The 17062-nt window shown below is 36.5% G+C and overlaps 1 protein-coding gene across 1 annotated transcript in view; it reads right to left on the bottom strand.

Annotated features, from left to right (window-relative positions):
- The window catches only part of CFAP47 (cilia and flagella associated protein 47), a 259541-nt gene that overhangs the window by 64884 nt on the left and 177595 nt on the right, over positions 1-17062 (bottom strand). Inside the window, exons 53-56 of the mRNA XM_063182155.1 lie at positions 14847-14954; positions 11203-11314; positions 4088-4192; positions 2369-2525 (exon numbers count right to left, since the gene is read on the bottom strand). Of these exons, the coding sequence (XP_063038225.1) occupies positions 2369-2525; positions 4088-4192; positions 11203-11314; positions 14847-14954 (482 nt within the window). The remainder of the gene's footprint in view (positions 1-2368; positions 2526-4087; positions 4193-11202; positions 11315-14846; positions 14955-17062) is intronic.

Raw genomic sequence — 17062 nt, 5'->3', positions numbered from 1 at the left:
TCTGCTTCCAAACAAGAATGTTACAGGATACAATGACAAAGACTTACTAAATCATAGTATATTACATTCACTGCTCCTCCTTTATTTGCATAATCACTCATTTCCATACAGAAGGCAATCACATTTGTCAATCATGATTTGCACTTAAGAAATCCATTTGACTACTCCTGATCACCTTCTCGACCTTCATGGGCTTGGACATGGACTGTAAGAGAACGTGTAAATCATGGGCTACACATATCACAAAAGTAGTGTCCAATGACCCCACCAGAGGCTCAGGTGAGGCTGATCATCCCACTGCCCCTTCAGTCTTCCTTCTATCACTTTTCAAAGGAAGAAACAACAAAGCCTTTTCCCAGTCAGCAGAAAAATCTCCTGATCAACATGAACTTTCATAAAAAACAACAGTCTCACAATCATATTGGCCAAATGTTTTATTACATTGCAAATTTCACCTGGATTTGTGGATCTGAATACCTCCAGCTGGTCTGAGTCCGCAGCCTGTCACTCCCTACAGGCTGCCCATTTCCCTCTCCAAACAGGAAGGTCATCACCACAGCATTCATCCAGCTGGTGAGGCTCCTGCCATTCACTCTGCAGTGCCAGGGAGATGCCTCCACAATTCCTGACTGCCTCAGACCAGAGCTGCAGCTTCCACACTCCCAGCTTCCATCTGGATTACACAAGCAATGGCTGCACAATCAGAATGACTGCCCAAAAGCAGCTCCTGGGGTGTTCAACATTTACCTTCCTTTTTAACTGTGAGAAGCACCTTGGAGCCTAGTGTACCTGCACTGAATGCCACCTGCTGCAGCAGCTGCCCTGTCTCCATGTGCAGAACCAGTGAGCAGGGCTCCTTGTCACTTAAGGACACCCAGATGTCAGGTAAGAAGGAAGCTGGACAAGATTCTGTCTCTCAATTCCAGGCTCCCCCCTTCTCTGCCAGCTATCCTCCTCAGCACCTGAATTCTGGTAAAGTCCTCAAGATCCTGGCCATGATTCACTTGGCCTGTAAGCACTGAATATTTTGCATGCTGCTGCTTCTTTCAATGTTTTCCAGAAGAGAACTTCAACTGAAATTCACAAGAGATCTGGTCACTTACAAATGGTACTCTCTTTTGTGACAGTCATAAATGGAAATATTTCAGCAGTTAAACAGGGGAAACTGCACTGAGGTCTGGCAAAAAATTCTGGTCAGCAAAAGTACAGAGTGTTCAGTCATGAGACCAAGATGCTCCTGACCTTTTAGGTAAGCATATTTCCAAGATCCCCCATATATGAACTGTGTATGCGGACAAAGCTGTGTTTCTTTATTTCTAATTCATATTCAGAAAGTAGGATTAAAAAGTGTGAGTTTAATGCAACAAAACCATGAATCTACAGTTTTTTAAAATCACATTTCTTCACTTATTCTATGTGTCTCAAACCCTTAATCACAGCTTGAGTGTGTAAACATGGCTTAAAACTTACCTTTGAACAGGCTTGATTTTACTATTCTCTTATGGCTTGGTTGCTATCTGTCTTACATTTATTTATTTATGAAAATAAAACTGGAAGGTTTATCTTCAATTTTTGTTATTTGCAGATGTCAGGACATGCTTTGGCACCTGTTTTCTGATGCTACCTACATGTTACGTTCGAGTAGGTAGAGATTCAGAGAACCTTTTAAAGTCTTCTGATGCACTTGAAGTGAAATTTCCTTTTTGACTGAGTAAATTTTAGTCATCAATGAGATTGTGGGATTTAGAACCTCAGTTCCTACAGCATTTGTGAAATCCCAGTATGGACAGTTATTTGTCAATCTCTAGTAATTCTGGATCTCATATTATCATTTAAAGCATGTTTGAAAATATTGATGAAACACACTTGCTTGGAAGATCATCAGAAAAAAAACCACAAAAAATACCAAAGAAAACTTTAAAAATGTTTTACCCTTGCTCTCTCACTAACTCCTTCAGTTATCCAGAATTTGACCAAGCAATATAAAATATTTAAAGTTGATTGAAGAACAAAAGCTAAGCATTAGTTATGTGGCTTAGGCACAGCTACCAAAACACATCCCAGAGTCTCTTGTTGCCAAAGTGCTGCAGTGCAGCACACCCAGCCAGCAGCTGCACATCCACATGAGACTGCATGACCTAAGAAGTCTTCTGTGCACAGCTGTTACAGGTTTGTGTCCTTCCCTACCTCCCACAGCACGCTCTACAGAGTTTTCAGGGTGGGTGTTGACAATACACAGGAACTCTACTGCCGAAAAATGGAATGAGGAAAATTTATTCACATTCCTTCCACACCTCTAATGGAACCCAAGGAGCTTAAATTCCTTCCCCCATTAAAAAAAAAAAAAAAAAATTCCAAATCCCTGTACCTGCCAGCACGATATCTACCACCACATTCTCAGCAGTGGGATTCCTGAAGGATATGATGGCAGAGGAGTACTCTCCAATGCAGGCACTGGTGGTGGTGGTTTCCATGCGCTCAGGAGGAACTCCAGACCCCGTCAGGTGAAATATCCTCTCTCCAAACTGTGAATGGAACATGCCATTGTTTATTATTTGATGAGTCTGAGCTGTACATTTTAAAGTATTTTGCCTACTTCCTTCCACTGTTTTGTGTCTCTGCTATAAGTGAACGTAAATTTTTGCTTTTATTTTTCTTTCTTCAAGCTGTTGTTGCTCTAAGTATTGCTATCTGGAAATCAATACTTTCATTCTGGGATATGCTCATATCTCCTTTTTGTGTTTAATTTCTGTACTACTTCAAGCACACAGTATTTAACTTCCATCCAGCTGCTCAGAGCTTTCAGTGTAGGGAATGGAAAGATGTAGGTAGCTGCAAAAGCAGAATTCAAAGCATATATATTAAAACCTGAAAGCAGATAAAGTGAGAAGTTCTCTCCAGAAGACAAAGGAAGAAAGAAAATAATTCTTTGATGGGGCAGCAGTAGAATCACACAACAAGCCAAAAGTGCTTCTCCAAAGATAATAATGAACATTAACCTTTAGACACAAAAAATCAAGGATATTGGAAAGAAATAGTAGATCTAAAATTTCTGTGGACCATCAGGTTTCAGAGAAGGACATTGTGTCCTCTCGAACTGACCTTGGATATATGCTATTCATATTAGAATTGCTGTCTCCTTGTTTTTATCCTTACTAAATATTTAAGAGAGATTCTGAAAATAAATGCAGTGCCAACACCACCTGCAAATAACCTGTCTTTTCAACATACTCTTTCAAGACAAAAAATTGCCACATGACTTCCTTCAGTATTTGTTCTCTTCATATAAAGAAATATTTGCTTTTTAGTATTGCTTAAAACACTACTGAAAACTGCTGGTAGCACTCAACTGGAATAATTCACAGGTTAGCAGTGTTTTAGGATATCTGAAACTCAAAAAAAAAAAAAAATATAGACAGGAAATTGCACAGAAAGCAAAGGCTTCATTTAACCACATCTTGCATGATGAAATATTACCATTTACATTGTAGTATCAGTTTTTCTTTTTTATTTCAGCTGTAATTTCATAACACTTAGTAGGTCATGTTGATGACTCATGTCTCTTTATTTACTAGTTTCTCATTCAACTTCAGGAAAATTCACAGACATAAAAGAAGTCAACAATTCTAGGGTGTTCAAAGTAAAAAACATTTTCAGATAAAATGAAAGGAAGAATTCACTTTATCAAGTGTATGATCTTCTAAAATTCAGATTGGATAAAAAAATGAAACAATTTAATTTTGGCGAGGTTGGGGAAAACACCGAGAAATTTAATTTCAGAGGTGACATTCCTAAGAAGTGTCAGTCTTCAAGTGTTAAAACTAGCAGAACTCACTACTGAGCAAACTGAAATTATTCATTACCTGTTCTAGCTCCTAGGCCATTATGCCACATTTTAATACTGTAAACAGAACAATTTCTGTGTAAAACTAAGGATAAAACAAATGATAAGTTTTTAACATCACGTTTACTCTTTCATTATGCATCCAGTCACTAAACTTACAGGCTGAATCTTTTACTTCCTTGCCTATCATAAATAGTACCTAATCTGAATCCCAAGTGTTGTGGGACAAGCACATTATCATACCTGTGGGCATTTGAAGGTTATTGTTGCCTTGTGGTTGCGCCTTCCAAGGGCAGAGGGACAGAATCTCACAGGCAGCTGACTGGTGGAATGAGGAGGAATAGCCAGCTGTACAAACACAAGAAAGAAGCAAAAGAAAGGAGGGGTAAGGGAGAGGAAATCAATTTTTTTGAGTATCTGTTTTGTGCTTTGTACCAACAATGCTGATGTGAATGTGATTAATGTGCTCCACACATTTCCCCCTCTCAGCCAGCGAGTTACTGCAGCAAACAATGCCGGGGCAGTCCCTGCACATCCACTGCCCTGCAGCTCCAGGGCTGGGGCTCCAACCGCTCCAAGGACACGGGCAGCAGCTCTCAGACACCATTCCAACAGCACTGTGGTGTGACGGCACTGAAGGGTTATCACAGTGACCCCCACGGATGCAAACTGCCTCAGAAAGGAAATACATGCCAGGTTTTAATTAACCAGTGCTTTGTCTCTCTTCTGCTTACCTTTAGCAAAACCGACACTAAATAATGTTGCAGGTTTTCTCTTCACCTCAAGTATTCTACTTGAGACTCAATTGCATAGGCAAAAGCAAAGTAGCTGACTACAATCAATTAATCTGTTTTCAAGAAGCAGATAAGCAGTAAATGAATTGAATTATGAAGAATAAAAATGCCAATGCTCATAGAGTGTGATCAGCCAGAATCACTGAATACACAATTACTAGGACTATTTCTTTAAAAAAACACATATTAGTTTTTTAATATTATATATGCATAAATAACATTTGCACGTAAGAAGAGATAAAAAGGTAATTGATATCATGAGCAGTTAACCTGTGTTTCATAAAATGAATATAATTGGCAATAAATGTAAGTCAAAGCAACACCCTACAACAGCTGGAACTGACAAAATACACGTAAAACTGCCAGCTCCTGGTGCTCAGCATGACTGAAACAGAAACTCCAGCAGAAAGCACTGTCCAAGCGTGTGCCATCTTTTAAGTTCCCCAGTTTTCACTGCCCCGACCACACATGGGCCTTCAAGTCACTTGGCCAATTAGGGTCCAATTAGCACTTCCTCAGTGTGTGACTGATGGATAACTCTGCCAATCAGAGGCTGGGTTAGCACCACCCCAGACTGTGATTGCTTGATTGATTGATTGATTGATTGACAGCTCAGCCAGGCTGGGTGGCCTGGGGTCACTGTCCCCCCACAAAGCAAGGCCTGGCCCATGCCCAGTCCCCCCACAGGGACATTGTCTTGGGACATTGATGTCATCCAGTCTCTGTTGGGATGGATGAATCCCATCCATCATCCAAGCCTTTGCTGCTCTTTCTCACTGCCCTGAGGCTTTTCCTGCCATCCCAGAGCTGGGCCCAGGCAGGAGCCACGCTGTTCCTGGTCCTGCCAGTCATCCCCTGGGTGTATTTATAGAGAGTTTCCTGGAATAAAACACCCATCCTTCCAAACACTGTTAAAATGATAGCATATAAAAGTAAACCTTCAACTGAAAGGCCTTCAGGGTGCACCATATGGCAATATGCACATGTAATACAGTAGAGTTCTACAATTTTTATGAAGTTAATTGATTAGTATAGGTATCAAATACTGTCCAATTAGAAGACCAGTTGGTTAGATAATTTTACCCCAGGTACTGCCCCATTGGAATTAGTCCAGGGGCTTCTTTGACCCATTTCTTGTGTCTTCTCAGATTCTGGTTGGAAAACAAAACGTCCTTGTTGTAGGTTCTCTTCTTGAAAATGAGACTAAACAGTGTTTCAGGAATGTGTTAGAAGGTTAGTTTATTGTTCTAAAATGTAGGGATAAAAGGGTAGAAAAAGTACTAGAAGCTACAAGTATGTATTAGCAGTCTTCAAAGCAACAAATATAGGAAAATATATAAAAAGGTAAAAATCTTTAGTCATCAGTACCAGCTCAATGAGGGACAGGGATTTGGTGTGCCTTGAACCACAGATATTCCTACTGATGGCAGTGGGAGGTAGGTTGGGCAGAAGAGAGGACAGAACTCAGACGTGCTCAAGTAACACACCACACTTAAAATGTTATTTTCTTTTTTGGGAGAGAAAGTTTTTAAGTAATTCATCAGACTCCTGCCATAACAGTTAATTAAACTTTCATTTGCAGTCCAGTTCCCACCTACTAGTCAGACCCATTTATCAAATGAAGACCTACAAATGGAGAAAGAACCTCAGTAGAAAACATCCGCCCCCGCAAATACTTTTTATTAAAATGAAAAACTAGGTAAAGACAGCATGGCAGAGACTATGACTACATCATTAAATTAACACTAAGATTTTTAAATATTGAGTAATTTCAGTGTAAGACATTCACATTACTTAGAATAATAATTCTTCCACAGAGATGCAAACAGACAGGAGTTCGATTTCCAATAAGTATTACTTGACATATTATCATTACTCAGAAAATCCACTGCCACAATGAATCAAAATAATCAACATGGAGCTATGATAACCCAGCAGACTGCCTGCTCTGAAAGCAGAAAGGATTTTTAATTTTTACACTATAGATTTGGTTTTAAAATTTCATTTTTAATTTCACAGTTTGTTGTTCTGTGAATCCAAAAAGTAATTTGTTTTGAGATAAACCAGGCAAAAAAACCCTACGTACTTTCTACTGAAATCCAAAAAACATAAATTGTTCTAAAACTAGAATTGAAAATAATGCAAAAAATATATTTTAAGGAGGTAATGGAATCATTCAATTAAATATGCTGATGCTAACACATCTCCTGCCTTTCATTTTGTTTACATAAACAAATGCCTTCCACAATAGTCATGTGAAAAGGAACTGTTATCATTGCTCTCCATAAGATCTCAGATATAACAGTTCAAATATAGAAACTAAGTCTGGAGTTAACTACAAATACATTATTTCTGTTACAAAATGAAGAAAGGAGGGGAAATTTTTAATATATCTAAAAGCTTGTTCTCTACTCTGTACAAAACAATACTCATGGTCATTAAGAAAATCCTTAAAGCTTGCACACAGAGATTGCACTCCTCTCTGCCAGCCCTTTCCTATTAAGCTATTTGTCCTCAATAAAAGTTGTGTTTCAAAGCCAATCAGGAAAGAACTCAGCTTAATGGAAAAGGTTTAGGCTACTTTAAACCAGGAGAATAGCAAATTGAAGAGTTACAGTGAAAGCATGTTTCTTTTAAGCCATGGAGATGATCCTGTTTGTTAGACTTTTTTGTACATAGTAAATATATGTGTATGTCAATATAATACACAAATATGTTAAATATATCAATGTATTTATATAAAGAAAAAGCAGTAAATTGGGGGACACATTATTGATGATTGAAGATTTTCAGCTGTTAAATGCTGAACCTGAATCTTTTTCTGCTAAAGACAAAGAAAGCTGCAGTCAGGACAGAAACACCAAACTCAACATCCCAATGACCTTTTTCCCAAACACCCCTAATACCCAATATTCTAATGAAAAAAAAGTTGGAATTTTACAGTAAACTTATGAGAATTCACTTTCATTCTGGCTTTTAGATAATTTGGCAGCATTTCTAAAGTTACTAAGTTAGTTAAAGGTACTAAGTTAGTTAAAGGTTTGCAAAAAGGGAAACAAAAATTAAACATAGCTTGTTAAACAAAAAAATTCCAAACCCCTTAAAGGGTATCTTTGAAAGCTTTTATCAAATTATTGAAAGAAATCCAAGATGTTATATTCCATTTAAACTGACTTAGGTTACAATTTCAAAGCCACCAGTAAGATATGCAGTCTTTTCTCATTTTTATCAGTTTACAAAAGGATAACGGAGCTGCTTCTAATTGACATGAAGCTGACAAAGGATTTAAAGCCTCTGAATTTCATTTAGACTTCATTATGCACACTGAAGTTCAGGAATACTTGAGCCTAATCCAACTGGACCTCAAGAAAGCATGTTATTAATGATGTCCATACTTGAAGTTGAATCAGCTCTATAGAAAATAATCCTTTGTGATATTTCAGTAATGCCCTTTGTTCCAAACTGAAACTGGAACAAACAAACTTCCACACACATGGAAGTGATAATAATACTGGATTTTTTTAATGTTCTGAAACATTAGTCAAAATTTTGATTAATTATAGGCAAATATCTTAAAAGAAGAAAAAAATTCTTTGATACCACTGTTTTATCTGATTTATCTAACATAACCCAGGGACTGAAGAAACCAATTTGAGACATTTTCTGATCAACAGTCCAGTACATTCAAAAGTCCTACATCTCAGATGACATAAAAACAAATATGGAAATTTACAAGAAATATCAAAGTTATTGACCTGACTTTACTAACTATCTTCAAATATAATGTATTTTCATTGTCCAATCCCATCTTCAATCTATTGTTAAAATAATTTGCTCTTTTATCTGAGGGTTGCACAAATTGTAATCTTTCTGCTGAAAAGAAAGTATTATCTGCTTTAAAGAGAACAGAAACTTGAATGATTAAGATGGGAAACTTTTTCCACACATAACAAAGGCTTGAAATGGGTATTAATATAAACCAATACCTGAAACACTGAGCATGGTTTATAAGCAGTAATCTTCTGGAATTTGAATGCAGTGTTGAGTGCTAGGATGCAAAATATTCAGAAGTAAGAACATGTGGAGTGCTGTGTCCAGTTTTGGGCTCCCCGGTCCAAGAAAGACAAGGAATTACTGGAGAGGGTCCAGCAGAGCCACAAAAGTGGCTGGAGGTCTGGAGCATCTCTAATGAGGAGAGACAACTGAGAGGGGACCTCATCAGTGTGTACAATTATCTTAAGGGCAAATGCCAAACTCCTTCCAGGGTTGCCCAGTGACAGAAAGTTCCACTTCAACATGTATAAAAACTTCTTTCCTGTGAGGGTGACCGAGCACTGGAGCAGGCTGCCCAGAGAAGCTGTGGAGTCTCCATCTCTGGAGATACTCAAAACCTGCCTGGAGGTGATCCTGTGCAACCTCCTCTGGCTGAACCTGCTTCACCAAGGGGGTTGGAATAGATGGTCTCCAGCCCAATCATTCTGAGATTCTGTGATAAGCGCCACCCTCTGACTTTGTCACCAAAACTGAAGGAAATTAAATAACCTCTCCACACGTGGGTCTGTAATGAAAGAAACAGGTTCAAAAAGGGACAGCTACATGAAGTAAATATTAAGTAGTTGCATTTAGCAAACAAAGCCATCCTGTAACTGGAAGAACTACTGCAGTTAACTAGGAACATTTCAGAATTCAATCCATAATGATATACAGGACTGAAGATTATAATAAAAAGGAGAGAGAAAATTACTGCATTTAGTGTTGAATTTGTCTTTTCCAACACAAAGTAATGTAGCTATTGTTGATGTGTGAATCTCTGATGATAAATTATGGGAGCGGAGATATTTTTTCTTGTTAATTTCCTGCACAAGGTAATAAGCAATCTGCAGCAGCCAAAAGTCACTATAGTTAAATCTAACCCACTTCTGTGGCAATGACCCAAACAAAATACATCTACAATACTCCCAGACAATTAATATAGTTTGCATCCATTTTGTTTCTAAGCCCCTAATCAAATATCAATTCATTAAATAATTAGTAATAGCACTTGTTAGGGTTTACCATAGTGTATAAAGATGTGTTATTGTGCATGACAGAAAAGACAGACTAGAAAAAACTTAATGTTTTATACTTTTAATTTAATGGAATCCTACATAGCAATATTTAGGGAAGCTGAGTAAAGAAGTTTGATCTCCTTTAGCTGTTACCAGCAGAAACCCTTTTAGGAACATTTGGTCTGGCTGTACTGCTACATTTAAGGCTGAAAACTTCAGTTTCTGAAAACTGAACCTATAATGACTATATATAATTCCTCTATTTTCCCCATATGGTCCTTTGTATCTTCTTAGTTATATTTTATTACAATATTCCTCTCCTTGCCTCTTAAACCATTTTGTAGGAATAGAATCATAAAATTGTGGAATAGTTTGCTTTGGAATGCACCAACCAACTCTGGTATCTTCCCTGGATTACCTTATTCACATCTAGAAAAGGCACCATTTCACTATTTCTTTCTTGTCCAGCACACATTTATTTCTTCTCTTTTTTTGTTTTTCCTTTTTAGTTTTTTTGTTTCTTTGTTTGTTTGGGGGTTTTTTGTTTGTTTGTTTGTTTGGTTTGGTGTTTTGTTGGTGTTGTTTTTTGTTTGTTTGTTTGTTTTTTTGTGGTAAAAGTTCTGAATTCATATCCTAAGAGGCTGTGATGGAGGCACTCAATGCCACTCATTCAGATACAGAGTTTACATGCATCTGTCCATCTATGCACTCCCCTTTTCTCATCTCCCCATCATGAAAAGGTCACATATTTCATAGAATCACCTTAATAATACCCAAAGAATTGCTCATGGGGCCTGTACTATTAACTAGTATTCAGTGGTCAATAAGAAATATTTTTCTCAACCTGACCACCTAGAACTCTAGCAAATCTCAATGAACATACAAAAGCTGAACCAACCTACACCATTGTTATTCCCAGAAAGAACATAAATGTTAGGCAGCAAGATGGAAGGGCTTCTGTGATGGAGGAGGAAAAAGTGGAGTCCATGACAATGGGAGGGCTAAGAGAAATCACTCTCAAGGTAACTGAATTTGCAGAATAAAATGATTCTAGGTATTTGCTTGAAGCTTCTTTGCAGCTATATTGATCAATTATTATTCATATTCCTTGCAAGTTGCTTATAATATTAGATATACTTGTATTCTTCCATTAATAGTTTATCTACTAACCTAAATATTTACCTAGTTATTCTGTTGATTATTAGATACTTATGAATCTTCTACCCAGCTGCTTTGTTTACAACTTCTCCTTCTAATATCTCCTGAATTATTTACAACCTACACTGCAGTCCTGCTCAAAACCATTCCAGGAAAGAACAAAATATCTGAACTTCAGCTTGAGTTGCTTTTCAAGTTTAATTGTTTTCTTCCTCAGGCTATAAAACCTCTAAAATATGTACTTAAAATGTCTAAAAGATTGTATATTCTGAACACATAGTACAATACATAATTGAATTTGTTTTTAAAAGAAGGCTCTCTTCTATCCTTTTTGTGAAAACACAGAAATCTTACTTACAAGTTGTGTTGGGTCAGTCTCAACTGCAAAATGGCAGGGGTCGCTGTTAACCACTTGCAGCACCAGAGTGTCATTAGTAGGATTAGTGAGAGGTAGGTGTGTAAGAGTCCATCTGGAAAAAAATCATATACACAATGATGATTTATTACAAAGCTCCTTCCATTGTATGTCATTATGCATAAGGGTTTTTATTTCCTGAAAAGTTCTGGATTTTTTTTTTTATTTTAATCATAATAATTAAGTTTTATTGCACTGGCATTTCCCCACTAGAGTGGAAACATATTTAGTAACTTAAATTATTATCAATAATCATTATTAATAACAATACATCCTGAATTCATTCAATGTTTCATTTTGTTCATTTTTTGTGTTTTTTATTAGAGCATAATCACAGAATCATTATGTTCCACACGTAGATTATATTTTCTAATGAGAATAGTGACCCTCTCAGAACAAAGATTGGAGTATGCTGATTGCTTAAATCACCTGGCCCTCTATTTACAGACTTTCCTTCTTTATTTTCCAGTTAAAGAATATTCATGAGATAATTTCAATATGGAGAAAATTTTAAAAATAATTCATAAGACTCCCAAAATTTCCTCTATTCTGGTCAAAATATCACATTTTTTCTTTACAGCGAAGTTATATAGCCATAAATCACATTCTTGTTGCAATACCAAGGGACACAGAGAAGAGGTTCAAGGTGAATAAGTGAAAACAGTAAATAAGAAAAGTTTGAAAAATGAGATACATATATTGGTTTTGCTGTAATTTATCTCCCAATGGATATTCCCTGTAGTCAAAGCTGTGGCAGGTCAACTGCCAGATTGCTGCACATATTTATCATCTGGAAAAAATTAGTCGGTTAATCATAGCTAAATCAGTAAGGAAAAAGAAAATATAAAAAGCAACATTCAGTAGATATTTCAGTCCAGCTTTATGACTGTAACTTCAGCCCCTAAAACCTGTTTACAGGTGGATTCCTTCCAGCCCATGCAGTGGCATAAATCCCCAGCAGTGAGCACCAGAATTGATTCTGACTAACACTGTCAGAGCATTGTATCATTTAGTCTAAAAACCTGAGAGTAAAGAAATATTAATAAACTTTCACACAGGAACTTCAGACTCACTTGATAATTCTCATTTTTCACATTTATCCTCTCTACTTTTTTTTTTTTTTTTTGGCCTGGTCTCCTTCATATGTAATATTTTGTCAAAGGGAAAACTAAGTTGGAATATCTGAAATTTCAGGAATTACTCGACTGTTAGAGGTTCTTCAAGTCATCAAAATCCTGCCACCCCACACAGATTGACTATGATGGTTATGCTGGACAAATTGTTGCATGTGGCAGTAAATTCCAGGTCACTGTGAACATCATTCAACTGACTCCTCTTCAATGACTCCACTGTGGAGCCCATAACAGGATGGATAAGGAAAGATGAAAAACATCAAGGAGAAGGTTTCCCTCCCTAGAGACTTTGCTAAGGGATGTGTTAAATCTACCTTGACACAAACAAAAAGCAGATCTGACTGTGATAGCCCCAGAATTTCAGGGAATATGAAGAAGGACTAAAGGATTAACTGCCTTTTTTTTTTTTTTCCTCTTTCAATAATTGGTTAGAAATTGATTTTAAGTTATCAGTGGGATCTTGACCCTAATCCAATTCTAGGAAATGTTTCAAGAACGCAAATACCAATTTTTTTCAGATCAATAGAAAAAAAGAATACAGTGAGGACACAATGAAAAACATTATTCTTATATTCATATGCTAATGTTTCTTCTGCATTCAGGGAAAAGGAGGTAGAATGAAAGTTAATCTGTTAAAAAATACAAATCTTCACCAACCAGAAATACTTCAAACATTTGGTGGTGTTTACAGTTCACATTTCTGGATACATAGCAAAGAATTACATCCACTCAAAAAACTCCCCAGCTGATATCTTTCTTAGACAATACACAGATATCTACCTGAACTGCCTTTTTATATTCAACATACATTAATGCAGCCAATTTATTTGGACTGTCACACTTTTCATGAGGCAGAGAAATTCCCAGTAACCTCAATGGCATCACTGACTGCCATTGTCCAACACTTTGCACTTCAACAAGAGTGCTGATGACATTATGCTGGCACTGCTGGACACCACCAACAAGAGCCTGGCACCATCCTCTTGGCACCCACTTTGTGCTATTTATATGTATTGATGAGATGCCCTGCCAGCCTTCTCCTCTCCAGACTAAAGAGGCACAGCTCTCACAGCCTCTCCTCACAAGAGAGATGCTCCAGACCCCTCCTCATTCCTGTGGCCTCTGCTGGACCCTCTCCAGTAGCTCCTTGACTTTCTTGTACCACAGAGCCCAGAACTGTCCAGTGTTCCCCCACATATTTACAAATGCATAGGAACTACAGCATGCATGTACTTGTAAAGGGAAAAGAAAGCTCATTTGAAAAAAATAAAGCATGAGCTTTGAGGAGTTTTAGATAAGAGTTTTAACAGGAAGAGTTGTAGTTAATGGAGCTAATCTTTTCCCACATCCATTTTACTTGCAGTAGGAAAGGATGACTTGCCATTTTCTACCAGACCATTTGTGCATGTAGTTTTCAGGCAGTGCATGTCAGAGAAAATTATGAGTGCCAGAAAGTCTGAATAAAAAGGTTTTAAGTAATTCCTAATTCTTAATAGCAAGAGCCTACATAGTAGAGAAAAATTATGGGTTTTACTCCAGTCAGCCCAGAATTTTCAAGTAAAAGCCAGGAAATAGCACTAATTTTTTTTCTTTAGAATATAATAAGAAAGGCATTGTCAGTTATCTTCAGTTTGTGCATCATATTTGAACAGCAGAATATATTCACTCACAAAAATTTAATCAGGTAAAATTTCATGTTGTGCTCTCTAACAACATTTCTGCTCAGTCTGCAATGTCTGTTAACTACAGGTTTAGCCAAAGATACAATGAAGGGGAACTTGGCATGCAGAAGAGCAGTGTGTCCACAGAAACTGTTAGGAAGTGGAGGTAATATGTGGAAAAGCACTGCTGAAGTTTTGACATTCTTCAAAGCCTTATCCTCAATTTTTTAGTTTATGTCTTGAAAGTCAGAATGGAACTGAACATTATGCTGTCAAAATGCACATTGAAATTTTGTTGAAGGATGGTAATAATTGGGTTAATTTCTCCAAGGTGTCCATTTTCTTAACATTTGCAGTGTTTCAACCATGTCTATCCCAGGCTCTGCAGGAAAGAAATTGCATTATTTTGCCATTTCTTGAGGTTAAAAGATACTGCTAATGGCTACACCAGCATTTGTAAAGCAAGATTTTCAGTAAACTCCTAGTTCAGAGAGAAGGAAAAAACCAGGAACTAAAGCAAACCTACAGAGCTCTGTACAATGGATCTGGGTACTTAGATTCTGCGGTATTGTTAAAATTATTTCTACAAAAATGATTCAAAGGAAGTTTACATAGAGGCTAAAATTTCATTTCAATTGTTTTTCTGTAAGGAATATTTCACCTACCTGCAAATATATCTAAAAAAATATTCTGCAATCTTCTACAGCAGACATAGAGCACTATTCTGAGTTTAAATTTTCATATGTTTTCCATGATAAAGCAGAGACCCAGTCCAGCACCATGAACTACTCACTTTCCAAGCTCACATCCTATATCAGGCAGGGCAGCTGGTGATGGCTTCTCCACATTGAACTTCAGGGCATACCAAAATTCTCCAACCACATCTGACCGGAACATGACACTAAAAACAGATACAGAAGCTTAACATGACAGCTGGTTTTTTTCAGATCTTTAAAGAAAACCCAAACAGATTAAAATTGAGGGGAAACCTAATGATTTCAGCACAGTGATTTCTTTAATTAGATTATATTTTTCTTCTAACAGCTCTCACTGGTATTTGAATTCAGCTACCAAGTGTAATAATATTTAGAATTCCCGATGCAACAAAATCTCTTCTTCATCTTTTTTAAATTCAACCAATAAAATTCATTGTAAAAATAATTCATTAAAAATAAAATTCAATTTTATTTTTTCTTTTGTTAGCTTGCTTTTATCAAAAATACGACCCAAACATATTTCAGCTTATAAGAGAAAGCTTTAATTTCATTTCACTATCACAGTATTTTCTTTTTAGTCATTTTGAAGGGCAAAGTAACAGAAATGCTATACAATAACTTTAAAAAGGAAAATTTTTTCAAATCTAGTGGTAAAGTGAGAAATAGATATAGACACATCCCTATAAGCATGACAAAGAGATACACTTCAAGGAATATTCAATATATTGCTTTGATATACAATCAAGGATTGTCATGACTGAAAATTGTATCCTGCTGGGTGAGATATGTACAGCAATATATTTCAGTTACAGACACTCTAATACAGTCCTTTCCTACTGCAGAATTTTTTTTCTATTTCTTGATGATTTTTGAGTAGCTGAGTCATAATAATATTAAACCAAAGCACTGGAAGCATATAAAAACTCAGAAGAAATGCACTGTACAAACCCATGACCCTCTAAGGATGAGTTCTTTTTCTAAATTATAGATAACTATGTCCATTCCATGACTTTATGGTTCCAGACCATCCCCTGTGCCAACAGAGCTTTTAAAGTGAGCATAAAACAGCTCTAGGAAAGAATCAACCATTTGAAAAGGTACACCTGCCACAATCCCTTTTTCCAACAGTTTTTCCCAGCTGCTAACATAGCAAAGGAAACAGAGCATGGTTTCAGAAAAAGAAGTTAATAGTGTGGATGTAATGTGCAAGTACCTCTGCCCAGCTGTAACTGCAGCCTGTGGGAGCTACTGCAATTTAAAAGAGCTATTGCACACTTCTGAAGCAAAACTGCAAAACCATTTGGAGAATGTGCACATGTGCTTTATTTCACCTCTGCATATATCCCCTAAGACCCAGCCCACCAAAGCTGAGCCCAAAATTTTGTCCTGTTAAAATAAACACTTATCTTATTATTTGGAAATTCTGCACTTGAAAAATATTTTCATACCAGAAATATTATCTGGTATGAAAACAAAAAAGATGAGCTCTATTCTCATCTTCAGTTTAAGATAGCATAATTTCTACAAAATAAAGATACTTAGTAGAGTTATAAAAGTACTCATTTTTATAAAACAGTATTATTTGAATCTGTATCACTCAATGACATCTGACATTATTCTGGTCTTTAGAAAAATCAATACAAGCAAATTGAATAAATCTCTGAATGGATTTTGACTTTGAATATATTCTTTCAAAACTGGTGTTTGTCTCTGCCCTCCTCTTAAATGACCACCCCATCCTTCACCCCATCCCCATATTTTTGCCAGTCAGTTGAGATAACTGAAAAACAGAGAATTGTTTTTCAATTAGCCTTTAGACTAAATAATGCTTTGGTAACCAAATTCCAGGAAAGTAAGCTTTTCAATTCTACACTGTTCAATTACTTGCTGAACTGCTTTAGTTGAAACTAAGACCAAGAGGTCATCTGTCTTTTTATTGCTAATTAAGATATCTACAGGTTTTCACTGGGATTTCCAATGTAATGGAAAAATTTTAATTTAAAACCTCCCCATATTCATTTAGTGGATCATGGTTAAGTAACAGAAGATCATGAAGGTAAATGGATTTAAGTGAAGAGAGTTAAAGGGTTCTCCTCATGTTTTAGTTTGTTTTTTACAATTTCATTTCTTCTCAGAAGAAAATGAAATTGTGCTATTCCCTTTACAGAACTTAAAAATTTAAAAAAAAAAAAAAACAACTGTTCAGAAGTTTTCAAGGGGGGCTTCTAACATTAAGTAAGTTTCTAAAAACATTGTTCACTAAATTGTAGTGAGCTAGAGTTCACTACAGTTA

The sequence above is a fragment of the Melospiza melodia genome, chromosome 2 (genome assembly GCF_035770615.1).
Source record: "Melospiza melodia melodia isolate bMelMel2 chromosome 2, bMelMel2.pri, whole genome shotgun sequence".
Lineage (NCBI taxonomy): Eukaryota > Metazoa > Chordata > Aves > Passeriformes > Passerellidae > Melospiza > Melospiza melodia.
Note: the sequence above shows the minus strand (reverse complement) of the source record. Positions and strands in the feature narration are given on the sequence as shown.